A 16,190-nucleotide genomic window follows, 5' to 3' on the forward strand; every position below is an offset into this window, starting at 1 on the left:
ATAGCCAAGGAAATCTCCAAGCAAAATGTTGAAATTACTGCCTGGTTTTTTCTTGCTACTTATAGTAAAAGATGAGAACAAAAGGTAAATTGAGAAAAGGCTTGTTAAACAGAAATGAGTACTAGATGATTTAGTTAATTTTGAGCCTATCGATATGGCAAAGAATGTTAAAGTCAAGAAATTGCTTCTGAAAGTGTGACACAGACAAAAAGCCCAGGGTGTGCTGTATAACCTTTTGCTAAAACTTCAGAAAGATCAAAAGGTCAGAATATTCAGTTATACTAAAGGCTCCTTCAAGAAATGAAGCATGTGCCTCACAGATTTTATTGTCACAATCAAACCAGTTGACTTCTAGGAAGCTTAAGGATTGTATTTCTTAGCTATTTCAGCAAGAGATATATATCAAGAAGAGATTTTTCCCCCCTATTGTTTTTTAAAAATTTTTTTATTGGAGTAGAGTTGATTTACAGTGTTCTGTCTGTTTCAGGTATATAGCAAAGTGAATCAGTTATACATATACATGTATCTAACTCTTTTTTAGTTTGTTTCCCCATATAAGCCATTATAGAGTATTGAGTGGAGTTCCCTGTGCTGTATAGTAGGTCCTTATTAGTTAATCTCTTTTATATATAGTAGGGTGTATATGTCAAGAAGGGACTGTTGTGCAAAGGTTTTTGGGAGTGGCTTTGTCTAATTCAGGTTCAAGAAGAGAAGTTTCACATTTGTTGGCTTTGAAGGTGAAAGAATTCATGTAGCAAGGAAGGCACACAGCTTCTGGATGCTGTGAGCAGCTCCCAGCTGACAGAGGCAATGAAATAGGCATCTTAGTCCTGTGACCACAGGAAGTTGGGTTCTGCCAGCAGCCTGAGTGAGCTTGGAAATGAATGCTTCCCTTTAGCCTCCACAAAAGAATGTGGCCCTCTGAACATCCTGATTTCAGTCTTTGAGACCCTGAGCAGAAAATTCAACCTTCTGGATTGTGACTGGCCTTCTGACCTCCCAAACTGTTAACTAATAAACTAAGAGTTGTTTTAAGTTGAGTCGATCAAAGAAGAATGAATCTATCTCTTTGGTATCTTCAAATGTATTTAAAAATTGCTCAGTAGTTAGAAAGATTTGAATTTCAGAGTCCTTGATTCATAGAAGGGAATGACTAAGAGTGTGATGGATTAATTACACAGGGTTCGGCAGACTGCAGTCCATGGTCCAAATCCAGCCTGCACTGTTTTTGTAAATAAAAGTTTTACTGGAACACAGCCATGCCTGTTCATTTATTGTTGTCTGTGATTGCTTTTGTGCTTATGGTGGTAGAGTGTGAGTAGTTTCCTCAAAGACCATGTGACGCAGAAAGCCTAAAATAGTTACTATCTAGTTTGTCCTAAAGGATTTCAGTCCTGAATATTCATTGGAAAGACTGATGTTGAAGGTGAAGCTCCAGTACTTCGGCCACCTGATGCGAAGAGCCAACTTGTTAGAAAAGACCCTGATGCTGGGAAAGATTGAAGGCAGGAGGAAAAGGGGATGACAGAGGATGGGATGGTTGGATGTCATCACCAATTCAATGAACATGAGTTTGAGCAAGCTCTGGGAGAAGGTGAAGGACAAGGAAGGCTGGCGTGTTGCAGGCCATGGGGTTGCAAAGAGTTGGATATGACTGAGTGACTGAAAAACAAGTCCATTAGAGAAGAAGGTTGCCAACTCCCAAAATTAGGCTGTGAACATTTTCTCCAGCAAAATATACTGACACAAAATTTTGCTGACAATTTTAGGAAGTTTGAAGATTCCTGAAGCCATGAATGGACTCCAGTTAAGAAGAACTTTTGGATTAAAGCTGATAGTACATTCCCTGAGGCATTTCCTCTTCATAGGAGTTGCCTCTGCTCGTTAACTCACTATGCCAAAAACATGGGTACTTTCATTTTGTGGATCACAGAGCCTCACCTCATTCAGTAACTGCAAATGGCACTGTGGGGCAGCTGTCACAGCTTTTGTCATGAGGCTGCCACAGGGGTATGGATTGATAACTGTAGATAAGCACACCTCTGTGCACGTGAGTGCATGAGTGCATGTGAATTAGATGAAACCTGGACTGCAAGGAGATCCAACCAGTCCATTCTGAAGGAGATCAGCCCTGGGATTTCTTTGGAAGGAATGATGCTAAAGCTGAAACTCTAGTACTTTGGCCACCTCGTGCGAAGAGTTGACTCCTTGGAAAAGACTCTGATGCTGGGAGGGATTGGGGGTAGGAGGAGAAGGAGAAGACAGAGGATGAGATGGCTGGATGGCATCACTGACTCGATGGGCGTGAGTCTGAGTGAACTCCGGGAGTTGGTGATGGACAGGGAGGCCTGGTGTGCTGCGATTCATGGGGTCGCAAAAAGTCAGACACGACTGAGCGACTGAACTGAACTGAACTGAACTGAACTGAACTGAATAGTGGTCATGGCTTGGTAACGTCCTCTCTGTATGCACAGTCGAGCAGATTATGAGAAATAAATAGATGCTTCATTCTTTCTACTAGGCTCTTTCCAGACTGTTAAATAAAGGAAGGAAATTTTTCCCCCCTAGGATTGCCTATGTTTAGATAAAGGAGAAAGAGAGAAAACCTAGTTTATTTGATGAAAAAGTGTTTTAGTCACTGACTGTTCTTTAATAGGTGTCACTTAAAATTTTTTTCCACCAATGTGAGCCATGATACTGAATCTGTTTAGATTCATTTAAGAATCCTCAGTTGAACTTTATTTTCTATTATGACTAATTTTGGTCACTGTTTTAACACAAGGGTACCTAACATTCCCATTGCCTTTGTCATACTCTTGTCTTTACAAACAAGAAACACCATTCATAGTCTTTTAGTATTTCGTCAGTTTAACTTACTATTTATGTTCATATTCTGTGTACTTAAACAACTAAGGTGATCGTATTTTATGTTAATGTCCTCTATAGTAGGGATCATCTTCTTTTGGTCCTGTTAGAAATATATTTTATATTTCTAGATGCTATTTCAACTCTAATCAATAAATATCAGTAAAAGACCTCTCTTCTGCAGCCTGCCTTCAAGACCTGCATAGGCTGGGTTTCTGTTAGGACAAAGCATAGGAAGTGAGATTCCAAACTGGAGGAGATATAGATAGATAGATAGCTGATTGGCATTGATGTATGGCAGAGAACACCACAGCATTCTAAAGTAATTATCCTCCAATTAAAAAAAAAAGCCACCCCCCAAAAGCCATACTGCAAAAAAAGAAAAAAGAACTGGACTGAGTTATGCCTGTTGTGCTGAGAAGCAGTGACTCCTGAGTCTGGGAGTAGAAGACGGTAAACTAAGAACTGACTGGGAGGTAACACATTAGGTTAAGGGGCCAGGAAGAGATGTCAGTGGAAGTGGAGCTGAGTTAAGCTGAGATGGAGAATAAAAGTGTGAAGTAGTGTGCAAGATTGAAGAAGCCAAGGCAGTTTAGGATCGCAGTCCCTGAACACAGGGCATGTCTCATGGATATTGAGGTGTTCCTTTTGTTGCAAATGATGAGCTGTTTTCTGGGGCCAGAGGTAGACGTTTAATGAAGCGAAACTAGATCAGATACTTATTTACTACTTGGCACTAGAAGTTCTTTTTTTTTTTTTTTTCTTAAATAAACCAAGACAGACAAATTTCTGTTTTGAAAAGAGATGAATAGGATCTCTGACAATTCTACAGATTTTAATCTAGTATCCAGGCAGTTTAATTACTATCTTTTAGTACCTTAGGTGCACAGGGTCAGATGGTAAAGAATCCACCTGCAATGTGGGAGACCTGGGTTCGGCCGCTGGGTTGGGAAGATCCTCTGGAGAAGGGAGTGCCAATGCACTCCAGTATTCTTGCTTGAAGAATTCCATGGACAGGGAGCCTGGCAGGCTACAGTCCATGGGTTTGCAGAGTTGGACAGAACTGAGCAACCAACACTCACTTCAACACTAACTCACTTATCTGTTCACGCCACCCCACCATCATGTGATTCATAACTGGTGATCAGTTTTCAATTCTAACACTGTAACTCTCAGCAGTGTTTGACACAGTTGATTATTCTCTCCTTCTTGAAACGTTTTCTTTACTTCCTTCTTTCCCTCTCACTGAACATCTGTCCCATTGACAAAACGTGTTTTGCCAACAAAGCTTTATGAATAAAGCTGCTACTAACATTAACATGTAATTAATTTTGAAAAATGGAAAACTATGAGTCTTCCAACTTTGTTCTTTCTTTTCATGATTATCCTTGAGTTAAAATTTCTTGAAATAATAAACCAATAAGAATTAAAATAAGAATAAAATAATAGTAAAAATATTCTTGAAATAATAATTCTTGAAATTTTTTGTTCTTTTAAAAAGTTTCCAAATGAATTATATGACCAGTTTTTCACTTTGTGGTAGCATTTTATTAAAAAAAAAAAATTAAAACAGTTTGGCCATGCTGTGAGGCTTGTGGGATCTCTTTTCCCTGACTAGGGATCATACCTGGCCTCTGGCAGTGAAAGAGCCAAGTCCTAACTGCTGGGCTGCCAGGAAATTCCTTCTGTAGCATTTCTTTTTAAGCAGGTCTACTGGTGACAAGTTCTCTTAATTTTCTTTCATCTTAGGATGTCTCTATTTCACCTTTGCTTCTAAAGTACATTTTCTGTACATTTAACTTGGCAATAACCCCAGATATGCAGATGATACCACCCTTATGGCAGAAAGTGAAGAACTAAAGAGCCTCTTAATGAAAGTGAAAGAGGAGAATGAAAAAGTTGGCTTAAAGCTCAACATTCAGAAAACTAAGATCATGGCATCCAGTCCCATCACTTCATGGCAAATAGATGGGGAAACAGTGGAAACAGTAGCTGACTTTAATTTTTGGGCTCCAAAATCACTACAGATGGTGATTGCAGCCATGAAATTAAAAGATGCTTACTCCTTGGAAGGAAAGTTATGACCAATCTAGATAGCATATTAAAAAGCAGAGACATTACTTTGTCAACAAAGGTCTGTCTAGTCAAGGCTATGGTTTTTCCAGTAGTCATGTATGGATGTAAGAGTTGGACTGTGAAGAAAGCTGAGTGCTGAAGAACTGATGCTTTTGAACTGTGGTATTGGAGAAGACTCTTGAGAGTCCCTTGGACTGCAAGGAGATCCACCCAGTCCATCCTAAAGGAGATCAGCCCTGGGTGTTCCTTGGAAGGACTGATGTTGAAGCTGAAATTCCAATACTTTGGACACCTGATACAAAGAGCTGACTCATTAGAAAAGACCCTGATGCTGGGAAAGATTGAAGGCAGGAGGAGAAAGGGACGACAGAAAGGTGTTTGGATGGCATCACCAACTCGATGAACATTAGTTGAGCAAGCTCTGGGAGATGGTGAACGACAGGGAAGCCTGGTGTGCTTCAGTCCACGGGGTCGTGAAGAGTCAGACATGATTGGGCAACTGAACAGTAACAACAGTTTTTCTCTTAGTACTTTAAAAATGTCTTTCATTAAAAATTTGTGTTGTTAGCTCCTTTTGTTTGGCTTTCACTTTGATTCTTAAATCTGTATGTTTACCTTTTTCACCACACTTTGGAAATTTTTAGCCATTAGTTCTTCAAATATTTCTGCATCTATGAGTCTTACATCACAGGAATACTAAGTCTTTTGATATAGTCGCAAACATCTTTATGATTCTGCTCATTTTCTCCCTATTTTTTTTCTTCTGTTGTTTGGATTGAATTATCTGTCTTCAAGTTCACTGACTCTATCCTCTGATGTATCCATTCTACTGTTTAGCCCCTCTAGTGAATTTTAACTTCCATTATTGTGTTTTTCAGTACAAATTTCCTTTCTTAAAAAGTAATTAGTTTTTCTTTGCTGAGCATGTCTGTCTTTGCCTTTTTTTCAAAACTGTCTGCTTTCCCTTTTTGTATCATGATTGTAAACACGGATTAAAAGTATTTTTCTGAGAATTCCAACTTTTGGGTCATCTTGTGGTTGGCACATTTCATCTTAGTTCCTGGGATTTCCCAGGTGACACTAGTGGTAAAGAACTTGCCTGCCAATTCAAGAGACATAAGTGACATGGGTTTGATTCCTGGGTCGGGAAAATACCCTGGATGGGCGTGGCAGCCCAGGCCAGTGTTCTTGCCTAGAGAATCCCCAGGGACAGAAGAGCCTGGAGGGCTACAGTCCAAAGGGTCTCAAAGAGTCAGACAGGACTGAAGTGACTTAGCCTGTCTTACTCCTTGAGGGCTTGTTAGGTTTTCTTGACTATTTGTATGTTAATTTTGGATTGTATTCTTGACACTTTGAATATTGTGTTATGAGATGCAGGTTCCTGTCTAAAACTTCTGGAGAATGCTAGAAGTTTTTTGTTTTTGTTTTTTTTTTGCTTATGTGACCATGTGATTTCTTTTTAGCTGACAGTCAGCCTGATTAGTTTCAGACTGTACGTCCTGACCTGCCTTATGTTAGCTGTTTTTACTCCAACAAAGGTTTAATTTCCAAATTCTTTATGCCTTTGTATGCTATTCTGGTTTGTCTCGTGTACATGTTACCCAGGAGATGATGTGGAAGCTTGGTGGTAGTCTGCGGTGTATTGAGATCTCAGTGCTTTTCTTAAGTTGCTTCTGACAGGTTTCACATATTACACATATGAGCTCACCTCAGCAGTGAGCTCAGTACTGTTTATACAGATTTAAATGATATTTTTGTCCTAGCTTTCTTACTTCTTAAGCCCTTAATTTCCCCTTTGCCCTCTGTTGTCAAAGGTTTATTGTTCTGATGTTCTTGCTGGAAAACCAGAAGCTTACTCTTTTTATGTTGCGTAGTAGTTCCTATAACTGGGTATGCCTCTGGGCAAAGCTGGAGTGGGAAGGGGACATCATACTTTCCCCACCCCTCAGCAGCTACGTCTGTGAGTTGGTGGGAAAGGGAGTGCTGCTACTCCGTGCTGGCATTAATCCCGGTGTAAAGCACAGACTATCAGAAAGTTTCTGTCCTACAAATGCTGCTGTGTGGTGAGAAGCCGTAGGTGATGGATCAACTCAGTCACTAATGTTACCCTGGTAGAGGCATGGAACACCAAGTGTCCCACCGCACTGGGACTGCTGTCTGTTGCTTTGAGGTCCAGAGAGGAGGTGCAGTTCCTCTTTGTTACTGGCCTTTCCCTGGTGTAGGGCCAGGGAAGCCAATATTCCTCTTTTGTTTTTGCAACAGACTTTTCAGAGAGCAGCCAGAAAATATATGTATTTTCAAGTATTTATTTTGGTGTAGTTTCAAATTTACAGAAAAGTTGTAAAATATAGTACACAGAGCTTCTTTCTACTCTTTTTTTCAGAATCACCAATTGCTGACATTTTGTCCCACTGCTTTTTACCCGCATCTCTTCCTCCCTTTCTCCCATAACTAACACAAACACTCCCTCCTTCTCCCCTGCTATTTATACATCCCCCAGGCACTCAGGCATATATGCATACGTACATACATAAAAATTATGTATGTGTGTTTAATTTCACCCAACTTTTGAAAATAAGTTGCAAACATCATGCTCCTTTGTTCTTAAATTCTTTAGTTTGGTTTTCCTAATAACGTTTCATCTTCTTATATAATCATGATTTTAATATTGATAAAATACTGTTATTTAATCCATAATCAATAGTTTCATCAGTTAGCTCCATGATCTCCTTCATAATTATTTTCTCACCAGCTTGATCATCATACCTTTTGTCTCCTTTAATTGGGAGTAGTTCCTATACCTCCCCACCCCCACCCCCCAACTTCTTTTTGATTTTTTTTTGAAGACTATAACCCACATTATTTTGTAAAATGTAAAATTCAGTTTTGTCTATTTTTCCTCATAATTAGAGTCAGGGTATGCATTTCTAGAAGGACTGACCCCAAAATAATATTTTACTCTCCTTGCTTCTTCATATCAGAAAGTACCTTATACCTACCAGATTTCTTTAGTACAAGTTGCTATTACCTTTTTGTAATTGCTATGTAATTTGCAGGGAAATCTTGAGACCACGGCATTATCCTGTTCGTTATCAGACTTTCCTCCATTGGTTTTAGAGTCCATTGATGGTTTTGTTTGAATCAGTTATTGAATATTACTCTGTTGATTGCAAAATTGTGCAAAAATTTTTCTGTCATTCATCTTATATTTATTAATCAGCATTCTATAAGGAAGAACTTTCTCTTATTTATTTCTTTATTAATATGCTTTCAAGGATTCTTATTTTAGATAGTGGTTTACAATCATTATTTTCATTATTTATTTTGATACCCTAATTGTTCCAGGTTTAACTTGTGAAAGGCCCCTCCAATTTTCATTTTATCTTTTTAGCATATCCTCATCATTTTTGCAACACTCTCTTATTTTTTTTAAGATAACCAAATATTCTGTTTCCATCTTGTACTTTTTCTACCTCAGCCCCAGAAAGAATCATTTATCCAAGGAGCCCTGGTTCCTTTAGGGGAGGATGATATTTGGCAACCAGGATCTCATCACTATGTTTGCTGAGGTGTTATTGTTTCTAGACATTTGCAGCATGTAAAGCGAGAGAATAATTTAGAAATGTACATTTACCCCTGTATTTACATCTACCTATTAAAAACCGTGAGGCTCTTTAGTTCTTCTTCACTTTCTGCCATAAGGGTGGTGTCATCTGCATATATGAGGTTATTGATATTTCTCCCAGCAGTTCTGATTCCAGCTTGTCTTCATCCAGCCTGGCATTTTGCATGATGTACTCTGCATATAAGTTAAATAAGCAGGGTGACTTATATAGCCTTGACGTACTCCTTTTGATTTGAAACCAGTCTGTTGTTCCATGTTCAGTTCTAACTGTTGCTTCTTGACGTGCATACAGATTTCTCAGGAGGCAGGTCAGGTGGTCTGGTATTCCCATCCCTTTCAGAATTTTCCACAGTTTGTTGTGATCCACACAGTCAAAGGCTTTGGTGTAGTCAGTGAAGCAGAAGTAGATGTTTTTCTGGAAGTCTCTTGCTTTTTCAGTGATCCAGTGGATGTTGGCAATTTGATCTCTGGTTCCTCTGCCTTTTTCTGTATCCAGCTTGAACATCTGGAAGTTCACGGTTCACATACTGTTGAAGCCTGGCTTGAAGAATTTTGAGCATTACTTTGCTAGCATGTGAGATGAGTGCAATTGTGTGGTAGTTTGAACATTCTTTGGCATTGCCTTTCTTTGGGATTGGAATGAAAACTGACCTTTTCCAGTCCTGTGGCCCCTGCTGAGTTTTCCAAATTTGCTGGCATGTTGAGTGCAGCACTTTCACAGCATCATCTTTCAGGATTTGAAATAGCTCAACTGGAATTCCATCATCTCTACTAGCTTTGTTCGTAGTGGTGCTTTCTAAGGCCCACTTGACTTCTCATTCCAGGATGTCTGGCTCTAGGTGAGTGATCACACCACTGTGATCACATCTAGTGGCTCAGTGGTAAAGAATCCACCTGCCAATGTGGGAGACCCCGGTTCCGTTCCTGGGTTTGAAAAATCACCCAGAGAAGGAAATGGCAACCCATTCCAGTATTCTTGCCTGGAAAATCCCATGGATAGAGGAGCCTGGCAAGCTACAGTCTATGGGATCACAAAGAGTCAGACATGACTTAGCAACTAAAACAACAACAAGGACTACTGTAATAGATTACCACATAGTTGCTCACTTAAAACAGTAGAAATTTGTTCTTTCAAAATTTTAAAGGCCAGAAGTCTGAAATCAAGGCATTGGATGGCCACATTCCCTCCAGTGGCTTTGGGAGAATTGTTTCTTGCCTTTTCTAGCCTCTGGTGACTCTAGGCATTCCTTGGCATGTGGCTGTGAAACTGCAGTCTCTGCTTCCATCTTCTCCTCTTTGTTTCTTCTCTTCTTTCTGTGTCTTATAAGGATACTTGAGGATACTTGTTTCCAAATTTAGGGCTGACCCAGACAATCCAGAGATTCTTAATTATATCTGAAAATGTTATTTTTCCAAATAAGGTCCATTCACAGGTTCCACCCATTAGGATATAGACATATATTTTTTTTGAGGGGGGGCACCATTCAACCCACTACAGGGTTTATAGTTTGTCTTTTCAGTGTATTTGTTATTCATTTGAAATGCAGTGGTGTTCACTTGTTTCTGTTTGTTTTAGATTTCTTCCATCCTTATGTTTTTGTATATGTAAAACATTAACACAGGGTCAAGAATCAAGAAGTTAATAGATACAGCATTACAAATTATTGTGAGTGTTATCAAGCAAATGGACAGGTACTCTGCTTGAGAAGAGTGGAGCGAGCCATATTCACTTAGCTAGAGGGCCAGACAGTACTTACTTGTATAAGTGGCATGTAAACTGAGATTGAAAGAGTGAGGAGAAGCCAGTCATGTAGAAGCAGAAAAAGAGCTTTCTAGCAGACAGAAAAGCATGTGTAAAGGCTCTAATGTGGGGAAAGAGCTTCATGTATTCGAGGAAATGAAAGACCAGTGAGATGTAGTGAGTTCTGGCAAGAAGGAGCACAAAGTAAGTGAAGTTGTAAAGAAAGCTGGGGTGGAAAATGTCAGTTTTTGTACACTATGTAAAGAGGTTGAAAAGCCAGTGAGGATAAAAAGCAGTGGCATTTTTAAAAACATATTTTTAAAGGACTATATTGATTGCTTTGTGGAGCACGAGTAAAAGTAGAGAGACTAGTAACAGGTCTATCATACTAGACTAGACTAGACTAGGCAAGAGTAAAAGTAGAGAGACTAGTAACAGGTCTATCATACTGCATAATAACTGATGTAGAGATGTATTGGTTCATATAAGAGTTGCAGTAGTGGGAAAGGAAAAAAGTGGATAGATTTGAGATGTGTTTGGGGCTGAACTGACAGGACTAGCTAGTGGATTGGGTCTGGGTATATATAGAGAGGAGGGTTTAGGGGTTATGGTTACTGGAATATTTAAGGATTACTTCCCAGTTTGTGGCTTTCCTAGTGGCTCAGATGGTAAAGAATCTGTTTGCAGTGCGGGAGACCCGGGTTTGATCCCTGGATTGGGAAGATCCTCTGGAGAAGGAAGCGGCAACCCTCTCCAGTATTCTTGCCTGGGGAATTCTGTAGACAAAGGAGCCTGGTGGACTACAGTCCATGGAGTGGCAGAGTCGGGCACAACTGAGTGACTAACACTTTCTTTCCAAGTTTGTAGCTTTAGCAACTAGGAAAGAAGTTTATTGCAGATGAAGTGGGCAGTAAGAATCAAGACTCTGCTCAATGTTATGTAACAGCCTGGATAAGAGGGGATTTTAGGGGAGAATGGATATATTTATATGTATGGCTGGATCCCTTTGCTATTCACCTGAAGCTATCACAGCATTGTTAACCAGCTCTACTCCAATATAAAAGAAAGAGTTTTTTTAAAAAAAGAATCAAAATTACTCTGTTGAACCTGTTATATTTGAAATGCCTCTTACATGGAAATGTCAGAGTTGATAGTTGACTATATATATATATTCAACTCAGAAAGGGAAAGTGGAATCTCACACTTTGTATCTAGTCCCTCCAGGCACTTCTTCAGTCCTTTTTTCCCTACTGCAGGAAGAGATTCAGATCTCTGGTCCCTATTCGTACCTTGTTAACATGAGCAGAAAGTCAGGAGTTGGCCAGATACGATTGAGGCATTGCAGGCAGCTTGAACTGGAGATGATCTCCAGGCCCATGTGTGGGTACTCCAGTTCAATTTAGTGTTTCCAGAGAGCTACAGTTATTTTCCTTCTAAGTCATTTAGATATACACATTTTACTGCTTTGAGTTGAGCTTTGTTTTGGACCCTTTCAGAGTAAGAGGCCTTGCTAATATTACATTAAAAAGTATTAGGCTCTTTTCTGCCCCATTTGAACCTGAATTATTGTATGAGACCGCTCTAACTTACTTTGCTACCTAGGAGGGAAATGTGTGAGTGCACATATGAGTGTTTTGTGTTTGAAATATATATTCTGCGATGGATTTGTAAGTATGTCAGTTTTTATACCAACATCACATTGTTTTATTTACAGTGTTTTTATATCATGCTCCATGCTTAGTACGGCTAATCTTCCTGAATCATTTTAAAAATGCTTTTTCTTTTCTCACATACACATTTTAAAGAAGTGAGAATTTCCCACCCCTCCTTCCATCCTCTTGCTTTTGTCTTGTTTACCTGTAATACTTCCTATTCTCCTTAATTCTTTCCCACTGACTTTTTCCCAGTGTCTTTCTTGTGAATTTTCTTTCTACTTCTTTCCTAAAAAGAAGCTGTCATTTTGTGCTCTCTTTCCTTTCCTTCTAAGCATCTGTTATATATAAGCACTGTACTGATTCCTGGGCAGAAGGGGTTAAATGGTGAATTAAAATTAAAATAAACAAAGTGAAATAAACAAAGCATATTATGAAATAAAACTGAAATAAAATAATACCAGTTGGTAATTAAAATAGTGTGCCTTGGAGAGAACTAAAAAGTTTTAAGCACAATATGTCAACTTTTGGTCAGTTTGTTTATTTTTACATTTTTTAAGGATTTTTTCCCTTTTTTTTCTATTTTTTTTTTAAGGGTCACACAGCAATGCTTCATACTGGATCATGGCATCCCAAAATAAAGGGAGAATTTATGACTTGCTCAAATGATGCGTGAGTATTGTTGATGATTCATCTGATACATTTTTGTATTTCAGTATTTTCTTTAACATTTGTATTATAGTAGTTTTGCCAGTAAAGTAAGAGATAGGATATTAAGAATCCTTATGTTTATATATTCTTGTTCTCAACTTTGCCTCGAATTCAGCTGACATACAAGGTTTGCTTAAATGAATATGAAAGCTGTAAGAATGAGAGTTGGTATGAATTCCAGTAGAGTTTATTAGGGAGCACAGTGGATCAGATTGATGCTATTAAGTGGACTCAAATGACTCTAATGTTTGTTACTTTTTATAGTAAAGGCTGATTTCCATCTGAATCTAATAGCTTATATAAATTTGTTGCTTAAATGATGGTTTTTTGGTAGTAATAACTGAAAAAATTGATTAAATGGTTATTAAGATTCTTTTGAATTATATTTGTTGGCTTAGGATTCAAGAATATTACAGGGAATATTTGTACAGCTTTTTCCTATATTGTTATGTTGTATGGTTCATTTTTAGTATTGAGTAATTTACAAGAATGAGTTATTTGTAATACTATAGAGAAAATTGCAGTGAAAAAAATCTTTAAAATAAAAACATTTATATGGTGTTATTTAGGTGAAACATTATTATATTTTAGATAAAAAAGAATGTCTTTGTTTTTAGGTTATTTTGTTTTTCATCTTTTTGTTTTCTGATATTTGTAGTTTACCTCATTGCCTTTCACAACTGCTATTCATATTCTTTGATATTTTATGTTTCTTAGACTTAATCTTTAAAATAATAGACAAAAGATATAATTTCACATTCATTGTGCAGTTTAGAAAATAAGTTGATCTAAAAGGAACTAAAAATTGAGACTATACAGAATACGGCTGAAACAGGATAGTATATTTGGTTAAAATTTATGGTAAATAAAATTATGTAGTTTTTTCTTTTATCTTCATCTTATTATCTTTCCAAATACTTTAATTATGTGTGTTTATAGTCATATTCTTTACTTTAGCTTTAGGAAGACAAATTTAGCAGCTAATCTGAATTAATAGTGTTCCATGGCCCAGTAAGGTTTATCCTAGGAATCCTAGGATATTTTACAATTAGGAAATTTTACCATTAAGAAATTTTCGATATAATTCAATATTTAAAAAATTAAAGATGAAGAATTATATGATTTTGTTATGTAACAAAATTGAGATTCGATAGGATTTAGTAATCTTTGCCAGTAAAAGTTCTAGGAATAAGAAGAAATTACTGAAGAGTGACTAAAGCTGTTTACCAAAATTTAAAGTGTATATTTTATTATACATTGACGTACACTTTGCATTTAAATAGGAAGTAAGACAGAGATTCCTATAACTAGAGACTTTATATGGTATAGTAAGGAAAGAAAATATGTAGATTGATGTTAATGTTGGAAGTAAATAAAAAACACAGAGGATCTAAGCTACTCTGGTTAAAAACTTGAGCTGAATAAAAGTCATTGGAAAAACAGAAAACATCTTGTTCTCAGAACTATTAAGGATGAGGCTGAATGGTGGCTGTAATAGTTGCTAACACAATAACTCTTATGAGGGCTACAGACACTTTCCCCAAATGGATTTTGAGTATACATAAATTAGTGCTCTGAAGAAAGACATCCATGATCAAAAAAGTTTGAGAAACTTTGAGTGTTGAGGCCAGCAATTCACAGTAAACCTTTAAAGGATTTTGAATAGGATGTAAAGAAACCTGAAACCTATTTAACTTTGTTTTATCCTCTAAATGGTTTGGGTAGAGTTCTAGGGCATGACATTATTATACTGGGTGTAAAATGTAGTTTGTCTTATTCGTTGGAAGAACAATTCTTTCGTCCCCTGCCCAAGTCACTGACTTAGCAGTATATTTTACATTTGAAAATGTGCTCCAATTTCTTTTTACACTGTACAAATTGGGCTTTCTTTGTCAAAAAAGCTGTATACAAGGATCAGTTCAGTTCAGTTGCTCAGTCATGTCTGACTCTTTGCGACCCAATGAATCGCAGCACACCAGGCCTCCCTGTCCATCCTCAAGTCCCGGAGTTCACTCAGACTCATGTCCATTGAGTCCGTGATGCCATCCAGCCATCTCATCCTCTGTCGTCCCCTTCTTCTCCTGCCCCCAATCCCTCCCAGCATCAGCATAAGTGGGCTTTAACCTTAGGGACCTCCAGTTATATAGATTGTTTACTACTTTTTAGAGAAACCTGTCACTAATACATTCAGATGGTTTGCAGTTTGATTGACTTCCCCTTGGCCTTTGAGGATAGTAATTAGCAACGGACTAAGCTGTAGGAGATGAGTCCAGATACCTAAATCAGTCAACAAATAGAGTGTGTGGACTGTGTATCAGGGACCCTGTGTGACCCAGGTCTCTGCCTTCATAGGACTTACATTCAAGTGGAGGTGAGTGCTGGGAGGTAGACACAGTATAGATATGCTAGTAAATTAATATTGTTTTATATAGTAATAACTGTGAAGAATAAAGTAAAATAAAGCAAAAAGATAGAGAATAGAAGGGTGTAAAATACGTGGAGAAAGCCTTGGAAGAGGTAGTATTTTTTCAGTTGAGATACCGTGCACATAAGGCATCCTGAGGGAAAAGAGCTTTCCAGGCCAAAATAGCAATGTATTTCAAGACCTTAAGAAGAGAATGTAATACAGCATATTTGGGAGACAGAACTGGACTGAAATTTTGTTGGTTGTTAGGAAAGGTGAGAATGATATGATTTGAATTTGGAGAAGAAGTCAGATTTTATACCATATAAGGTGTTGAGGCTAAGGTATAATGGGCTAATATTTTAATGTAGTCACAAGGCAACTCATCAAAGAGTATGAGATCTGTACCGTAACATTATTGAAAGTCAAAATCAATAGGAATGTTTTAACGCCAGGCTGTTTTGTCAATGGGATTTTCCTGGCAAGAATACTAGAGTGGGTTGCCATGCTTTCCTTCAGGGGATCTTCCCGACCCGGGGATCGAACCTGTGACTCTTGCTTCTGCTACACTGCAAGCAGATTCATTACCTCTGAGCTACTGGGGAAGCCCCATATTGTGAGCAGGACAAAGAGATAAAATACCAACTGCACATCTTTCAAGCTTCACTCTCTTTTATTAAGGATTATTTAGGATTTAAACCAGGATCATTTCATCAGACTTCACTGAGCTCATATTAGTAATATCCTCTTCTCCTCCCTTTTCCCCATTCACCTTTTATTTCTCCTTCCTTCTCCTCATTTTGGGCATCTGGGAGAATACATTTTTTGGATAGTATAGCCATGGCGTAGAGAGCCTCTCGATACAGTTATCCACCTCAGCACCTATGTGTTGTCACAGATTTATGTATTTAGTGTGGGCACACAGTGAATGTTTGCCAGGCTATGGCTGTCAGCAGTGTAGGAGGACAGGGGGAGGCCTGGCGGGCCAGTCCCAGCCATTCACGTAAGGAGCACAAGTTACAAATATGTTTAGATCCAGTAGGAGTGAGACATCAGCATTTTTGAGAAACTGTTCCAAGGGGGCACTCAGTATTTTGTTCTGGCCTCATACACCAA

The 16,190-nt window shown here is 38.2% G+C and overlaps 1 protein-coding gene across 3 annotated transcripts in view; it reads left to right on the plus strand.

Moving 5' to 3' along the window:
* The window catches only part of WDR70 (WD repeat domain 70), a 273,577-nt gene that overhangs the window by 89,204 nt on the left and 168,183 nt on the right, over positions 1–16,190 (plus strand). For all 3 annotated transcript variants that reach the window (XM_040262355.1, XM_040262354.1, XM_040262356.1), the window contains one exon: positions 12,555–12,631. In XM_040262355.1, the coding sequence (XP_040118289.1) occupies positions 12,555–12,631 (77 nt within the window). The remainder of the gene's footprint in view (positions 1–12,554; positions 12,632–16,190) is intronic.

Source organism: Oryx dammah, unplaced genomic scaffold (assembly GCF_014754425.2).
Source record: "Oryx dammah isolate SB20612 unplaced genomic scaffold, SCBI_Odam_1.1 HiC_scaffold_20, whole genome shotgun sequence".
Lineage (NCBI taxonomy): Eukaryota > Metazoa > Chordata > Mammalia > Artiodactyla > Bovidae > Oryx > Oryx dammah.